Here is a 17719-nt window from a genome sequence, read left to right on the forward strand (position 1 = left end):
TTCTGTGCACGCGCTTTTTTCTCAAGCGACGAGAGAAATTTCTCTCTCGCTCGTAGAATTTCCATGTATGTGCGACAAGACTAAACACGTCACATAAAATTAGCAGGTTGCTCTTTCGCTTCGGATTGCGACGCGCAAGGCGATATCTCGTTGCTTCACGAAATGAGCGAGACACCCGTGCTGTACATACTTGATACCAGTGCTGTTAGTCTCACTCATACTGTCGGTTCGTGCTTGCTGCTATTCAGAGGAATGCATGAAAAAGAAAAAGTATCTCGAAAGCGTGTGTGCAGAAGACTTGAAAAGCGCAGCATATGTCTCGTCCTCAAGCAGAAAGGAGGAGAATGGTTTCGCTTCTCGCTCGCTTTGCAATGCTGCTTGATACAAGTTGAAACTGTTTAGGTGTAGTAGTTTGAAGCTGCCAAATACATTGGAGAAACGCTAGAGCATTGATTGCGTTATGCCCAACACGCAATCATTGTACTGGTTCCGAATTACATCAACAATTGCGCTAAAAACGCACCATTTTGTACTGGTTTCGCACCATCCAACTTTTGCGTGTACATACAAGCAGACTCCAGAGTAAATTCATAATAGATCAACCTTTCTGGTGGCAGTGTTATTATTATTATTTTTAAAATCGTTTTGGCATTTTAATGTTTTTGGTGTATACATTCTTTCTTTATTCAATATCATTGAAAATGTTTTTGATTTCAGTAGAGCAGACAATGTAATGTTACGAAAAAAAAGTGAAAAATGAGCGACAACAGAAATTTGACTCATCCAGGCGGGACTCAAACCCGCAATCTCCGATGTCTTTGGTACGGTGTTTCCGCCAATTAAACTACTGGGAAGGTAATTTCTCCTAAGACCAACATCACACTCTACTATATTGTGTCCGGTTCCAAACACGCCTCGATCAACCACACACACTGCCTTGAGGGAGTTATTTTTGTACCTGAGAGAGAGTGTCTCGTCACACGCGAAGAATAGCTACCTACTATACATATGGCCTGTGTGCAGGCCAGTGACGCTCAGTTGTTGGCGTTCTCCCACAGACACAGACGTAAGAGCTCCGTTACGCTGAAAATTACTTTACGACCTACTTTTTTGTCTTATGATCGGCCTTATTATTTTCCTTAATATGTGAAAAGAGCAGAGTTAACATTTTAATGAGAATACACAGAAGAACACCGCGGTATGCACTACTGAGAAGAATTCGACAACATTTCAAGAGCAAACGTGTGAGACGGGCGGCTAGATTTTTTCCAGTTTGGAGATGCAAAACCAACAACGCAATTTACTTTCCTACCTAGATGCTCCCCCCCATTTGATATATGCTTAGAGACACACAGTAAAAGCACTGTAGTGAACTCTGTTCCTTTCGTGTGCCAAATCTTACACCAGTTTATTATCTCTCTCAGTCATTTTGAGTTTAGTGAAGCGGGTAAATTTATTTTCACCATCCTTTCAAAAATTCCAATGTTCTTGATGGTTTGTAATTGAACTTTGAATGTTTCTTAACTTTTGATGCACACGCTTTTGATGTTTTCCTTGTTTAAAAGACGTTCTTCATAATTACGAGGTATTTATGGTTGGAAGCTTTGTTTAAAGCCAATTTTGATTCAACTTAGTTATGCTTTATTATAGATTTTGGTTGAAAATTCCTTTTTCTACATTTGTCTTAAACTTTTTGTATAATTCATTTTGACGGAGGTTTTGCGATGATTTTTAGAACTGAAGTTGCCGTTATTTAGACAGTTCTGTTCTTGCTATGATATTTTAAAAGTTAATGACATGTTTGGTGTTTTTTGATACTTTTATGTTTTAAGTTTTTTTGGCTTAAATTTTTGAAATTTCGAATGATCTTGGATCCTTGCATAATTTCAATGTTTTCGATGCTTTTGCTATTTTATTTCTAAAATCTTTAGATGGATTTCAACATTCTTTTCTTGTACATATTCAAAATTTCCAATACTTTTACATTTTCCTAAAATTCTTCGTTTTAAATTGTTAGTTTTTGGTGTTCCAAATATTTTTTTTACCCATAGGTATGATTATAAAAATACATCGGCACAAATTCCATCTCTGACAACAATAAGTGCAATATCCAGGGATAAAACTATCCTACATCTGTAGCTTTCGGTGTTGATTCAAATCACGTCCAGATTTCGCAAGAAAGCTCACAGAAAACTTTTCGCTCGAGTCGAGCCCCACACTCTTAGTATCTAGATCGATTAAGCTTTCACTCGCCATCATAACTGGCCCCCAAAACACCAACGAAAGACACCATAGTGCGCAGGTCCATCATTACACCATCTATTGGCGAAACGGAAAGCTTTCGCCGGCAAAAAGCAGCACCTGATCTGCATCAGCTTTGAAGTGGCCCAACCAAACCAAACCGAAACCGAACTAAACAGTGTTTCAAAAAGCGAAAAAGTCGATTAAAAAAAACTGGTACATCACTCACCTGTATGTGTGACGATCCGAGCAGGTTGATAAGCTCGGCTTTCTCCCGGCCGTACTTATGGCTCGGGGCGGAACTGACGGCATCGATGACGTCCCGGCAGCGACTGATGGCATCCCCGGGTGGGGCCCGGGACGGGTTAATAACAGAACTACTAACTCTATCGTATAACTGCATATCCGAGTCGGCATCGGCATTTCATCGATCGGGAAAGAGAGCAGCAGAGTTCCCAGAGCAAACAGAAGCAACACAACAAAGAAGAATACAACGAAAAGAAGAAAAAACACAGAGACAAAAAATCGAATCAATTGATCGAACAGAAAATCTGTGTCGTAATGGTGTGATGATGGTGAAAAGGGGGTTGATGTCGTGTGTACGGATCATTGGGGAGCAACGTGACGTGCGAAGGAAGCGTTTACCTGCAATAGCTCGTGCAGTTTGACATCACGCAGCATACTGGCCAGCACTTCCGGATCGCAGTGCGCATCCTGCAGGGCGATGATATCGTCCAGCGAGTCGAGAATTTTCTGAATCGCCTCCAGGCCAGCTTCTTCGTCGGCCCACTCGTTCAGGCTCTCGGATGCGGTCCCGATCGCCACTGTAATGAAAGAGGAAACGGGGAGAAATGGAGCGAACAGACAGAGAAAGGGAGCGACGTGGTGGGTTGTGACGGTGTGTGTGTGACAGAGAGATAGATAGCGAATTAGAGGGGTGACATGTGCCTCTGAAGGGGAGGGGAAGCGGTGGAAACTGCGACGTTCAGCGGGGCAGTTGCGTTGCGAGATATGTTTAACGATTGTGATTAAAGGGGACGAAGTGATAATGTAAAGTTTGCCAAATGTCATGATCATCAAGTAATCGGGCACCACGACCTAGCGAAAAATGCTTTGTGGTTATCTTTTTCCGGATGGGTTTCGGTTCGACATAACCAGAAAGCTCGCCATTTCTGACCCGTCCATGATATTCGGCCACCCAAGTAGCAACAATATGGAAAGTAACGAAAAAGAAATCATTTCAAAACAAGCATTAGGCCAATGTTAAGCTGTTTTTTTTTTTTTTTTTTTTTTTTTTTGATTAAAATAATAGCTAGCATCAAGCATTGTTTATCGTGGGGCAACATAGTTGCTTCGACAGTTTGTTGAAAAGTTTACTATCCTTTTCGGACGTGGTCTCACCCGTGACGACCCTCATTTCGCACCGGAACCGAAGCCGAAAAGAGTCAATCGACAACAATATATAACGAAAGCGATAAAACAGGTTTATACGATTGTTTCACGAGTTCTCGCTCCAATTTTGCCACACAGTCTAGCTCACAAATAATTTTCACTGAGATTAGAGAAAGACTGGCAAAAAATTCATAAAACTTTGCTTTTTTTTTCTCAATAAAAAACGCTCTTAAGGACGGAAATTTAATTCACCTCGCAACAAGTGACGCCAAATGATCATAAAACCTTCAATCTCACATCAGCAAGACAAAAATAGCACCTTCGGCGCAAAAACCTGCAACCGTTCGAGCGACTTCTAAGCTCTCCCTGGTGCCGCTATAATGTTTTTCAATATTTCTCCCCCACAGCAAAATTGTCGCCATTGAACCCGGCAAGCGTGACTATGCTTCAAAACTTTCAAGGTACTTTTTACGACACCGGCTCGAGAGGTATGTTCCGCTTCCGTCGCGGATAAGGAAAAATAAGAGGTACTCGTAGGTTCCCCCCGAAAAAAAGAGAAGTTATCCACCCACAAGTATCCCAGCTCCTTTCATCACACACGTTAAAAACTTCCATAACAGTGTATTTGTTTCCTTTTTCGCAAGCTTGTGGAAATAGGCAACCACGACCGTGTGTGTGTGGGAGAGAGAGAGACAAAGGCAGAGTAAAAGCTTTCAAGATCGCGCTACATCAAAAACGATTTACCCAACCGGGCGGAAACTTACTTGAATCGGTATCGGCGCAGCAAAGTGGATCCAGGGCAACCCCACCGGCGACCGCTTGCACCGCACCCTTCAGCTTGCGGCGGGCATTGTAACGCTTCAGCTCTTCCACCGTGTCTCCCAGATGGGTCCGTTGAAGTTTATCACGGTCCTACGACGGTAGAAGAAATAATAAAAAACAAGTTAGCTCTGCCCAGCCGGACGGAATGTAGCATCCAGTCCCGGTGGAAGTCCACAGACTCACCCTCATCCAGGGATGGTCCAGAATCTCCGAGATAGTGGGCCTATTGATGGGATTCGCTGCGAGCATCTTTAGCACCAGGTCCTTAGCGGTGGAAGAAACGTGTTTCCATTCCGGTGTGTCAAGCTGCCAGAATAAAAAAGAAGAGAAAAAGAAAAAGCAACGAAATGCTTGAATTAGTTGAAAGTGAACATGGCGTGCCACCGTCGACAGCACGCTCCTGTAAGAAGTCAACAATTCAGGCACCAATGCAGATTGACGTTCCGTGAATACAGCAGTGAAGAAGTGGTTTTTATTATTTCACCTGCCAGGACGATGTCTTGTTTTTGACATTTATTTCACTAAAAATAATGCGAAACCACGAGTCAACAGCCGCCTTCATGGCTCTGACAGAATTATGTAACATTCGCTTAGCCTATAAAATTTATCCTCTCAGAATTGAGATATGCTTACTGTTAGGTAAATTTCCCTACGCTACAGCTACAACTGAACTTCAAACGCTGTGACCGAATGAAAAAAAAATCTACCACCCACTTTCCTCCTCCCCCTCAGGCAGTACAAACACACAGTCAGCAGCTTTACCTGTTACAACAAAGCTGTAAGCGGTGGTCTTCAAAAGTGTATATCTCCGGAAGATGTCTGACTCCTCTGTTGCCGTTATTATACTTCAGAAACCGCTCTCGCCACTACAAGTGCTCTCGTTATCGAGTTTCGAGACAAGTTTTGCTTTTTATCGTGCAGCTTGCGGGAAGAAATGTCGCTGAAACGCGTTTCACTAACCGTGTCATTCGATTTAGTTATTATTAAGATTTTCCGGTTTCGAAACTGGCAGCTGTTTCGTAACAACTTTATGCAATGTCATAAGTCATACAGACAGGAAGAAATGACAGATGAATAGTCAGTATACTGGATTAGGCAAAATATTTCAGATTTTTTAGTTTGATACAAAATAAGTAATAATGTGCCAATCATTCTTTCAGAGACTTAAATGAATTTTCACGTAGACATAACGTTGAAGCGACGAACCAGGCGAGCAACAACTATGCGACACTTCGTCGTAAGTTGACGTGTTTTGACAATGGCTAGAGGCACCAAAATTCACAGGAATGGTTAAAAAACTGTAATCATTCTATGGCAACTATTTATTTTGAGCTTTGGAGCAGCATTTTTTTAGCTTTTGTCGACCTGTAATCTATTTTTCATTGATTGACTAATAGAAAACCGTATCCAACGAGTGGCACATACTTTTTACAGAAGGGGGAGAAATAAAATACGAAATGCCCTGCCAGTCGTTGCCATCTTGGGTAAGGTACACAGTACCAAAAAATGAAATTTACAACTAATACAAATGAAAGCACATAACGGTTTATAGCACATAAAGTGAAAAAATATACAATTTCACACCGTTAATAATGCACAAGACAGAATCGTTTTAAACCATGTAAATTTGTACGTTAATTGATATAAATTTAAAGCTTCGAATATAAATATGTATGCAAATTCACAATATATTCATTTACTTTGCATGTGAATATAATACCACACGGAATATTACATGGTTTCCAATGCTCCATTTATGTGCATTTAAAGTAATGTTAATTTTTTTTTACTGTGTAGGTCTCGTCGTCCATCACCACCGCGATTCGCCAGGACAATCGACTAGACCATCATATTCAGCCACTGCCGCTGCGTCATAGCCTGCAGCTCCGAGACTAGTGGACGCTTTCTAACATGTACGTCCGTGTTCGTCAGGTACTTTTTCACTGTTTGGCCGGTTGCAACGACCTCCCAGCCAAGGGCTCGGTCTTCCTCTTCAGCATCTTTTGGAGCCATGAAATTTGTCGCGTAGGACTTTGTATTAAAAGTATCAAATAGTTGATATAATATTGTTTCTTATTTTAATTCTGCAATATTTTCATTTAAAAGTTCTACACTTGCGTCAATGATGTTTTGGTTAGATGACAATTACAACTTAAAAATACACTAAGGTCTTTTTACATAGGAAAAAAGATCCAAATTTGTGTGGAACCGCGTGAAAAAAAACTTTTCTGAGTAGAAAATACATCGGAAGAAACCGTCCTAAAATCTTTCAACCACGTTTGGACTAAAATGCAATATTGTTAATTTCCAGCATTTACACCAAAGTTGTGATTTGTTTTTTTTTTTTTTTGGAAAAAAAATATTACCTAAAACGGAAAACGTGACTGAAATGTGGTCGATAACTTTTACGTTTTTTGAGGAAAGAAGAAATGTAACCCGCGTAAAAAAGGCCTTATTGTAACCTGTTTTTCATTTTTTTCCTTATTGGTACCAGAGATGTATTTTGCAACTTAATTCTAACAAGCTACCATAACTTGTTCTGATAGCCTTCAATTTTTGCGCTTTCCTGGTGATAGAAATGTCTTAGTGTAAGTAACGTTAACTGAAATCTATAACTGAAGGTTGTATAACAGGAGCTATTTGACACAAAACCTATATGTGACAGAAACAATAACTTCGAAAAGAAAGAATCTAATGAATTAGTCGAAAATAAATCTTAAAGAAAATCAAAAATACCAACAAACAACGAAAAGAGTAATAATAGTAATAGAAAATTAATTCAAAAATAAATCTATAACAAATCAAAAGTTACTCCTAAATAAGAATAATGAACTTAATAAATTTTTAACTTTTCTTACGAAAAATGAAGTGAAATAATGACTAAATGACTGAAGAATAGCGCATTTTTTCGGATGGCGATTAAAAAAACTAAACTAGATTATTGAGTTTGATAAATTTCTAATAGGAGGTAACCAAATTAGCTCACTTGTCAAAAAAAATCTACACCCTTGCGAGCAGATAACCAGAACATCCACCGAGGTGCACGAAAAACTGTTCTGAGTTCAGTTTTCGCGACAAAATTCAGGTTTGCCCTGGAATTCCTGATAGGACGCAGCTATAGGACGAAGAACTGGCTTGCCGACTTGTGTACCATATCAATACGTAGCCACTCCATCTGGCCAGAACACCGCGTCTTCGCCCTTATGGTATGCAACTTCTGGCAGGCACTTCATACTATAAATTTTCCTGTTCACGGCCGGTAAGAAACGAAAGAAGAGCGGCTTTGACATCCCCTTCTCGCTGATTGTCAGCCACAGCAGCATTTTCCGTGCCGTGTGAAATGAACCTCACCTGTCTGATGGCGTAGACTTGCCACCGACGGGCGACACAGACCGCTGTTGCTTGCAGTCCAGTATCTTTTAATAGTGAAAGGTAAAATTCTTGAAACAGCAGACACCGCTTACCAAGATGCACTCGACAGACAGTTTCGAATCGGCCTTTTCGTTGGCCTTTTTTGGGTCGTTGACCACGACACGGAGCTTGTTTGGTCTGACCTTTAGAAGTTCGGTCAATGTTCAGAGATCTCTACCTTAGTCCTGCTTTAGTTTGGAAGTAAACAATCAGAGGGCCTGATGATTTTCAAAGCGTTGGTGCTACATCCCGATTCGGAACTTGACCTTCTGTTTATTTATATACAGACTTCGTAGCCGACCATTCGGAGTACAAGACAATTCCGGGGCTAGCATTACGATCCCTACTGACACTAATAGTCTCTCCCGAGCCAGGATTCGAACCTAAGACAACTGGCTTGTTAGGCCAGCATCGGACCTCGAGACCATCTAGGAGATCTGGGAGGAAATTAATCATGTATTCTGAATCAAATTTCCTCGATAAACAAAAAAAAAAAACAAGTATATAAATAAAAGAAATCTGAAATAAATTGAAAATTAAATAGTCAAAAATGCACCAGAAATAATTACAGAGCAAACAAACCAAATAGATGAATTAAATAAAAAACAAAGGGTAACATCAGAAATACAAAAACTCAAGACGAATATAGATACAAAGAATGATGAGATTTGAGTAGAAAGCGAGCGAAATTAAACCTTTGGTTAGGCCGTTACAATTTTTATTTTCATTTTATGTCACCCCCCCCCCCTTTCAAAAATCTTGAATATTTGAAGGGGAAGAAAAAAAAGCTAAAACCGTTTTGTTCATTTCATTAGTTTTCCGACAGCATATATGCTTAATTTAGCAACAAACAAGTCAGGTGACAGCGAGAGTGTCGTCGAAAGACAAGCGAAATAAATAATAGTAATAATGAAGTGTTGTTTTTCGATATTTATTTGTGTGCAAGTTACAAACGTCATAACTTGCACACAAGCTTTGATCAAAGATATTGCTTTTTTTTTCGTCTCGGTGTTATTTATTTTTTGCCACCCCCTCTGCTAACTTTGATAACCTTGGACATAAAAAGAATTCAAAATTTGTATCAGCCTTATTATAAAGAAAATAAACGATTCGAAATATTGCAAATATTACTAATATAATTTACTTCTATGTTAATGTCATTCATTCCATAATGTAATCGGAATATACATATAGTTTGCTTGTCTTTCAGTCACGCGCACGACAAACGAAAGTTACTCAAATTGCCTTTTTCCCAAGCAAACTTTGAAGCTGAGGTACACTAAAGTTTGTTATTTTTTTGTGGGTAGCAACCCAAACACTCCTGTTCTGACTACAAGTTACCTTTGCTTTTAGTCCCCCACTCACCTCCTCTCGCCTGGTATGAAGCCAGTCGTAAGGAAATCAAAGCTAACTGCGTCTTAACTAATATTCGGCACACGTGTTAAATTAGCACATGGCTATAGGTTCTGATGCAGGTGCATCGACAAAAACCGCCAAAAACGTAATAAAGGGCGGAAGGCCATTTTAAGATGTAAGAAAGACATAGTATCAAAGATATCAAGCATGTAAATGAAATCTAAAGTTAGCCAAACCACTGTCGGTTGATTATGAACGTTATTTCATAGATCAATAATTTCTGTAATGTCATGGCGTTACCATCAAAATTAGGCTGTCAAGTGATGAAATAAGGCAGTACCTGTTGGAGTTTATTGAGGATAGACAATGAAAAAGTCAAGAAAATAATGGGGATTAGAAACCTTTTTGCTCGAGAAAATAAGCAGTTTGGTTTTTTTAAGGTGTGTAGCAAATTTTTATATGCATTGAAATCGTAATTTTTCAATAGTACAGTTATTCGATAGCAAGAAGTTGGTTGTTTATTAAAAATATAAAAAAAAATACGACCGAACACGTTAATAACGAACATATATAAAAAAAGGAAGAAAACCGGCTGTTACTCGCTAAAGCTGAAGCTAAATTTTATGCAAAACATCATATCGAGCTTCAAGTTCAGCTCATGGCGCGTGAGAAGCCGCACTTGAAATCTATTCAACTTTTTCTGTAACAAAATGTAACAAAATTTACAAAAATGTTCTCAAGAAGTTGTACTCAAAGATAAAGCAACATAATTTTTGTTCGATATTTTAAAAAAATAGAAAATACATTTAACCTACACAAGACATGCTGCACATATTGTACCCCAAATTAATTCTTTAAGTATACTACGACGATCAAGATGTACGGAGAAAGGAATAATTATTTTGTTGATACGTGAAAATTTTAGCTGTTTCAAAAAAATTTAGAGTTTGAGATAAACCCATTCCCGACAGGTGACATTCAAACTTTGGTTCTAGTTCAACAATTATACTTGAAAATTTTCACGATGAAATTATTCAGTAAGGTACAGATTGATATTAAATTAGCAATACAGTTTGTGTTAATTATGTTTATAGTTGATGAGTAATAAGAGTTTGAAGTTCATTTTTTGAGGTAAAAACTGATTTCTCTGCGCCGGGATCGGGTTAAGCTATTGGCCATTCTTTTTGAACATTATGTAAAATCTGATCAGCATCAGTTTTGATTTAAGATATTTTGATATATCGACATAAAGTTTTCAAAGTTTTAAAAATTAAACATAGGTTTATCTACTATCCTGCAAATGCGCTACAGTAAGCCAACTTTTTTTATTTTTTATCAAATAATATTTGTTTGCTTATGTAGAAGAAGTCGAAAACAAAGGAGTAGACAAAGGTGGTGGTAATGGGATGAGGATTGTTATGTTGTTACGCAACACAATAAAAGGTTTCTGTGATTGAACGCAGATGACAGATGTTTCATGCGCGTCATTTATCATGTGTGAAAGAATATCGGGGTATTAGAGAGGGATTTGAACTACTCAACAATGATAAAAAGAGGACAGTACTTCGTTGTTCCAAGCTTGGCTATTGTTAATAACAAATTGCAGAGACAAACTTTTGCATGTGTGAATATTTTTTTTGAGTAATCCAGTATTTTTTCATGAGCAATGTTTTTTGTAAATTGTTTTTTTTTTCAATCACATTCATTTTTAGTAATTTTGTAAGTTTAGTTTGTATATAACTTATGTAACATCAAACAATTGAGAAAATGAACTATTATTCAAGTTATGAAATTTAAAAATAAATTAAATCGTTAGAAAACAATTTTTCGAAAATAATCAAATAATGGAGAAAAAGTCTTTAGATATTGGAGAAAACAGCTCTGCAGTGGATCCGTATAAGAAGCGAGATGCAGATTCGTTTTCGAGTAAGCAATCAATCCACGATCTACTGAACGAAGGATTTATCGCAGTTTAGATAATAAATTAAGTTTTACACCAGCGCTGGCCATCTGCATCGAATTGTCGATAGTGTCATAGTTACATCTTGAACTTCAACTCGATATTTAAAAAAATAAAAATTTCATTTTAGAATAAATACTAACTTTTAATAGTTCAAAATGCATTTGAAAGTGGCTAGCCACTACGGGCCAACTAGTGATATGATAATGATGCAATATATAGTAAAATTTTAATGAAGGTTTTTCAAGTGTCTGGTGAGTTTACTTATGGGGTCATCACCATTCTACGTGGACAGCCTTATTGTAGAATGTTTTTAGAGTTATTCGGGGTGGAAGGAAGAGTCAATCGTCAAAAACCTGTCCGGGTGCAATATGCGGCCCGTGATCCTATTACTAATTATTTATTGATTAGACCTGACCATTTTATTTTTTTCATGATTTTTCATCTCGATTTTTTTTTATTCTCGCTTATTTTCAGTCGGTCTAGTTCCGCCACTGTTGTTGTGCCAATAACCGACGCCCGGGAGGCGACTACAGCCAGGACCCTAACTCACGACCCGTTGATTAACGGACCGGCGCCAACGACTTTACTTCCTCATGCGATGGAAGGCGTGATCCCAGAGATTTTTCGCCTCAGAAAATCTCCCGGTATCGGCTAGGATTGAATCTAGACCAGTTTGGTTGGTTGTGAGTGGATCACGCCACCTCACAACCATCGATACCTATGTCGGCGGTGGGATTCGAACCCAGGCGTCGAGCGTGGTTGCCGGAGACGTTACCAACCACACCAGGCCCCCGCACTATTTTCATCTCGATTCGCAGGTGGAAATAACACAGCTCTTGATTTTTTTTTTGAAACTATTTACCTGGCAGAAATGATTTGAAAAATAATCAAAAAAAATGTTGAACGCGCCTAATAAAAAATCACTAGTCGACATAAGCGAAAAAAAAGTTTCCCGAGAGTTAAACTGGCACTTCCGAGTTGGTTAGGGGCACCAAAATCTATAACTATAATCTTCCATTCAATATTGATCCGGAATTAATATACAGGTCGGACTCGATTATCCGGAACATAAAAAAAACTTCATTCTGGATAATCGAATCACGGAAAAAATATTCAAATTTACTATTAACGAACATAAAATAAATATTTCCTTTTTTTTTACTTGTATGATGCAGTGGTGTAACCAGAAATTATTTCTGAGGCGAAAAGGGGTAAAATATTGAGAAGCGAAATAAATATATTTTTTGGACATTGATTATTTTCATTTAATTCGAACATGTCCCAAACATGCTGGAAATGACATAAATGGTCACAAATATGCCAGAATGGATGGTAAAGGTAAAATTTCGGAATAAAAATTTAAAACGAACACCGGAAAAAGTGGAAGAGGTTGTTTATAAGACACGATCGCAGAGGTAACGTAGAATACGACAGCCTGTCTTATGTCAATGTATTTCTTGGAACAGGTTTGGGAATACACTCAATTAGGGTTTATCAATTTAACAGTCTCTTTGCTCCAGATGACGTTTACCTCTGTAGCCGGCACCGCGGTTTCACTTGCTGCCGTATCCAAAACAAGAATGAAATTGAATTGTTTTGTGGCTGTCGTTTGTATCAAGTTGCACTAAGATATCTCAATTTAGGCAGTGGCTACGAAGAAGCTATAGACAAGGGCAAATAGTACATTCTACATCAATGATATAACAGTTCAAATAACAATTTTCTGCATTTTACGATAGCGTAGATAATTTTACAACTGATTGCTGCAATTAGTAAGACTTGCGCGAAAAATTATGTGATTCAGGCTCACTAGCTCAGAAATTCTTCAGATAAACTTTGAGGTTAATTGTGTTTGTCAATGCCATTAATTGACAAGCGAATATTTTTTCAACATGGCAAATTGATTATTTAGTTTTGGATGATTTACAGTGATAATACAATTCTACATGATGTGATTTATTAGCAATTATGTATATATGAAAATTTCAATCGCTATACTGCTAGCCACACACGCTATATAACAAGCCACACACCTTATATATTAGGGACACACGCTACAGCTATTTACAAACGTTATGTGCACACACTCTATATATACATACGCTGGATGATGGTGGCTTCTCAAACCACCTGGCGGTGCGAGTCTCTTTCAGTTTCGGGTTGTATTCACCCAACGATATCTGAATCGGATTACCGCTGGTGGGGTCCAACTCAGACCGAAGGGAAGCCGAACTGAAAAACGTAAGAACTGCAGCTAACAACTACCACCGCCGCTGTTGCCCGCTGCTGATCCACTTCGCCTACTGCCATCGGTGTTGATGCCCGCTGCTGCTGCCTGCTGCTGGTAAACTGTTTCGCTTAAGGAGAAACAGTCTCTTATATAGCCCAAAGAGTGCCTTCCCGGCTAACTAGGTACTCCATTCTGTCGTCCTTTTTAGGGAAAGGCAGCAAGCGACCAATCAAAAGTCGAAATTTGCGTTTCGACAATGTTCAATATTGCAATAGTTTGAACAATCAGATTAAAATTTTCTGCATTTGGACGGGTGCTTAAATGATTTTCCAATCGATTGCTGCAAAAATGACAGAAATCGGTTGGAAACTGACTGGGTTTAAAACGTTTGAAATTGGACAATTTTCGTGACGCTCTCGATGTTTTCGGTTTTGAAATTGGATCCCTGTATTGAAATTGGGTCCCTGTAATTGTTGCCGTAAGACGTATACTACGTCAAAAAAATCCGGATAATCGAGTCTAAATTTCCGTATAATCGTGTTTCCGGAGCACGGAACTTGTTCGGTTTGATCCTTAGAATTTCGGTCAAAGCACTGACAAGACCAAGCTTCGAAATGGTCACGGTAGCACCACCTCTCACTGCGATAATCGTTTTTGTCTTCCCTTGATGCTAGCAAGGCTTGCTGTCTTAATACATTCTTGAACAAACATGTCAAACGATTCTCGCCACCACGACCTTTTTCCTCAAACGTATTTTGACATTCTTTTCTAAAAATGAGAATTCTGCACGTTGTGTGCAGATATTTTGGAAATTGTTTATATCATCGATCTTGTAATAATATTTCTCAACATAAATAGAACGAAGCAGACAGCAATAACCCAAACCAACATCGCCAAACGAATGACAGTGTACATCTCTTTGATGCGCGAGTGTCGTATGACCATCCTATTCTTTGTTTGAGAGGTGACGGTTGTTTTACATTTACGAGCAAAAGCCTACTGTGATGCAGGCTAAGTAAGCGAAATCAAATGAAAATGCTGACCGTTTACAAGCCTAGACATCACGTCAGGTCTTCTGAAATCTGGATAATGTTCAGAGATTTCGAATTTGGTGCTGCTTTGGGCCGAAAGTAAATATTCAGGGGGCCTGATGACCATGGTCCATACAAAAGATAAGATAAGAATGGTGTAAGATAAGATTAAGGTTTAATTTTAAATTAATTTTTTCTTTCACTTGACAAGTAGGTTTACAGTTTTCCAACAACTATACTCACTTAACTGCGAATGAAATTACAATCTTTTAATGAAATAAAATTTAAAATACATGCAATAGTTTTGATATGTCACCGTTTGTGGCAGAACACACAATATAAATTCTGAATAAATATTAGTGAACAAATAAATTAATCACAGAACATTCCCCCTTCTATTAAAAAAAATTATATGAGCAGTTGTCCACAAAGGGAGAGATGTATGGAGGCAATGATGTATAGCTCTTTACTGTAGGCCCACTTCCAGGAAATTTGCAGATTTTGAAAGATATGTCAGTATTAGGACGGTTTGCCTATCTATTTCTTAGCGATTAGTGTTGAAATGTTCGGAATTTGAATCAAAACCGAATTCTCAATCATCCTTCTTTAATGCACAAAACATGTTCAAATCTAAATAAATAGCACTTAATTGCAACAAAAATAAAATAACCAATATGCTAAACCTTTAATATCGACGAGAAAACCCATTTTTCGCAGATTTTGTAGGGCAGGAAGTTACAACATGACCTAAGTGTTCAAAATGTGCTGCAGTACGGTATTTATCAGAAAAAAATATAAGGCGTCCTAATAGAAAATCACTAATCGACAATAGCGAAAAAGAAATTGACCTAGAGCTTAAACTGAACAAAATGAAAGATTTAACAGATTTTTTAACCTTTCCTGTAAATTTAAGCGCCCCTTATCAGCTTGAAAGTGCGTCAAACAGCTTTGAAGTATTTGCTCGCCGGGTTCATCGCTTCAGTTTGCTTACGGGAAAACTTCCATGAAGTCTCCAACAGCTGACAGCTGGAGCACCAAAATTTACAGAAAGGGTAAAAAATATAATATTTCTGCGGCTTTTTGACACACGTTAGAGCTGGCTAGGGGCAGCAAAATTGATAAAAACGGTTAAAAAACTATAATCTTCCATATTTTTCCTTTTCGAGCTATAAGGTAAAACTTGTGTTGACCAGTAATATAATTAGTAAGGCTTACAGAAATTATATAACATTCATTAACGAATCTATTGAAGTTAGTCAAATAATATTAAGACTGTTTGAAACTAGAACAAAACTTAGTTGACCTACGAATTATTTAAAAAAATTAAACTGAAGGAGCATAAAAATCGTAAAAAAAACTCAAAACTGTGTCACTAAATTAAAATAAATTCGATAATAAACAAAACAAGAACGAAACTAAAACTACTAGAATAGTAACTTTAAGGAGTCTCAACAACAGTAGTGCAATTACTCTGTTAATTTAAATTAGAATACAAAAAGTTAAATTTGATTCAGACAAATAAGGCCGGAACGCAATCAAAACTTTGTTTGATTTAGCACTAAAAAATTTATGCCAAATAAAATAATATAAAAGAAATCGATTGAAACTAATATAAAGACTACTTTGCAATCAAATGAAAACAAACAGTAAAACATTACAAAAACGGTCCCAAAAATGAGGGCATAAACATAATGAATTACATTGAATTACCTCCCCCTCTTTCATATTCTTGGTTAATATTTATTTGAGGTTTTGACCTCTCAACCTCTTGATCAACTTCGTTACAGTTTATTTTAATCTTTTTTCCGAAAACAAGGACAGGTTTAATTTCTCACTCAATTTTGGTCGTAGCCAAATTTTTCAGTTTTTTCATGATTTGAGCTCGAAATAAAATAGAAACATCAAGTATTAAATAATGCTCGTATGTAACTAACATTTGAAGTAGTATGAAAGAAATAAGACATACAAAATAACAAATAAATACTCATTCAAACACTACCCCTTAACAACATTCTTAAGTTGATTAAAATTTAAATCGTGTAGTAACAAAATCTACTGCTCACTTGCCCCAAATGACTCCATATTAATTCTATCCATTCACGAAATTGAGCCACACTCATTGAATTACATCCATTCCGAGCGATAACTTTCTCCTGCGCAAAGCTCGGAGCCCACCTGTCACGTATTAGGAAGGACGTGTCTGTCTCAGCCAGCATGAAAAACACGATAAATCACTTCTTCTCTAGGAAGGAAAACCGTCCACACCTGACGATGATGATGATGATGATGTGGTGGTAGTACTCACCATAATGCGGCCACGAGCGATCGCCTCCTGCAATCGCTTGCCGGAACCTTGGAAGGGCAACCGTCCCGACAGCAGGACATGCAGCATCACACCGGCACCCCAAACATCGCAAGCTTTTCCGTAGATTCGTCTCGTCACCACCTCCGGCGCGATGTAGTGAGGACAGCCGACTCGACCTGTCAGAAAATAGATAACGAAAGCGAGAGAGAGAGAAGAAAAAAAGAAACACATGTCAAAGTAGGATTCAAACTCAGATTGTATCGTTCGGTCTTCTCTGTCTCTTAGCAAACGGCCAATCCAGTTCCAGTTAGAACGGATCAATACCAGTGAAATGTATTTATCGGGTCTACCTTCTCCCGAGCACAACATAAAAACATTCACCAAAGGATTACAGTCGTAAGATACTGTCTGTATGTACTGTTATCCTCTTCCCATTCCTGTTTCTCAGTCACGTGCCAAACCAGAAAACGTAATTTCCGACTGATTGCAACCTTCGTTTCGGCCTCAATGAAAAAGCAAAAGGAAGTGTTTGCCAGCACCTCGAAAACGGACGCTTCTTCGATTCGAACATTGTCCATTAAGATGACAACAAAAATAATAATGAACAGATCTCTACTCGGACCTACTCTTGTGCGTGATACTAATCTTCTTAGGTCCGGACACGTACACCATTTTTATTCATTTCCAAAGGACTCCGAACCTACGTCGAAAGGACGCTGTCTCACATCTTGTGTGTTGTTCGTTTGAATTATGAAAATTTCTAAAAACATGAGACACTCGAAAAAAGAAGCGAGAGCCTAATGAGGCATGGATGAACATTCCGCTCGGTCGGTAGAATAAATTATGCAAATTTGATTGTTCAGACTATTGACACAGGTTTTGGGGGGGAGGAAGATTCGCTCACATTCGGACTGTCTCGTAGGTGCAAGAGCATCGGTTCTAATGGTGGTTTTATTATCAGCAGAAAC

General features: G+C 38.2%; 1 protein-coding gene across 18 annotated transcripts in view; it reads right to left on the reverse strand.

Annotated features, from left to right (window-relative positions):
• The window catches only part of LOC129718965 (peripheral plasma membrane protein CASK), a 692936-nt gene that overhangs the window by 522913 nt on the left and 152304 nt on the right, over nucleotides 1-17719 (reverse strand). For 17 of the 18 annotated variants that reach the window (XM_055670234.1, XM_055670239.1, XM_055670233.1 and 14 more), the window contains 5 exons: nucleotides 16752-16927; nucleotides 4639-4761; nucleotides 4398-4545; nucleotides 2887-3065; nucleotides 2471-2638 (listed from right to left, as the gene is read on the reverse strand). In XM_055670234.1, coding sequence (XP_055526209.1) covers nucleotides 2471-2638; nucleotides 2887-3065; nucleotides 4398-4545; nucleotides 4639-4761; nucleotides 16752-16927 — 794 coding nt within the window. The remainder of the gene's footprint in view (nucleotides 1-2470; nucleotides 2639-2886; nucleotides 3066-4397; nucleotides 4546-4638; nucleotides 4762-16751; nucleotides 16928-17719) is intronic. The other variant, XM_055670250.1, reaches the window with a different exon arrangement.

Source organism: Wyeomyia smithii, chromosome 1, assembly GCF_029784165.1.
Source record: "Wyeomyia smithii strain HCP4-BCI-WySm-NY-G18 chromosome 1, ASM2978416v1, whole genome shotgun sequence".
NCBI lineage: Eukaryota > Metazoa > Arthropoda > Insecta > Diptera > Culicidae > Wyeomyia > Wyeomyia smithii.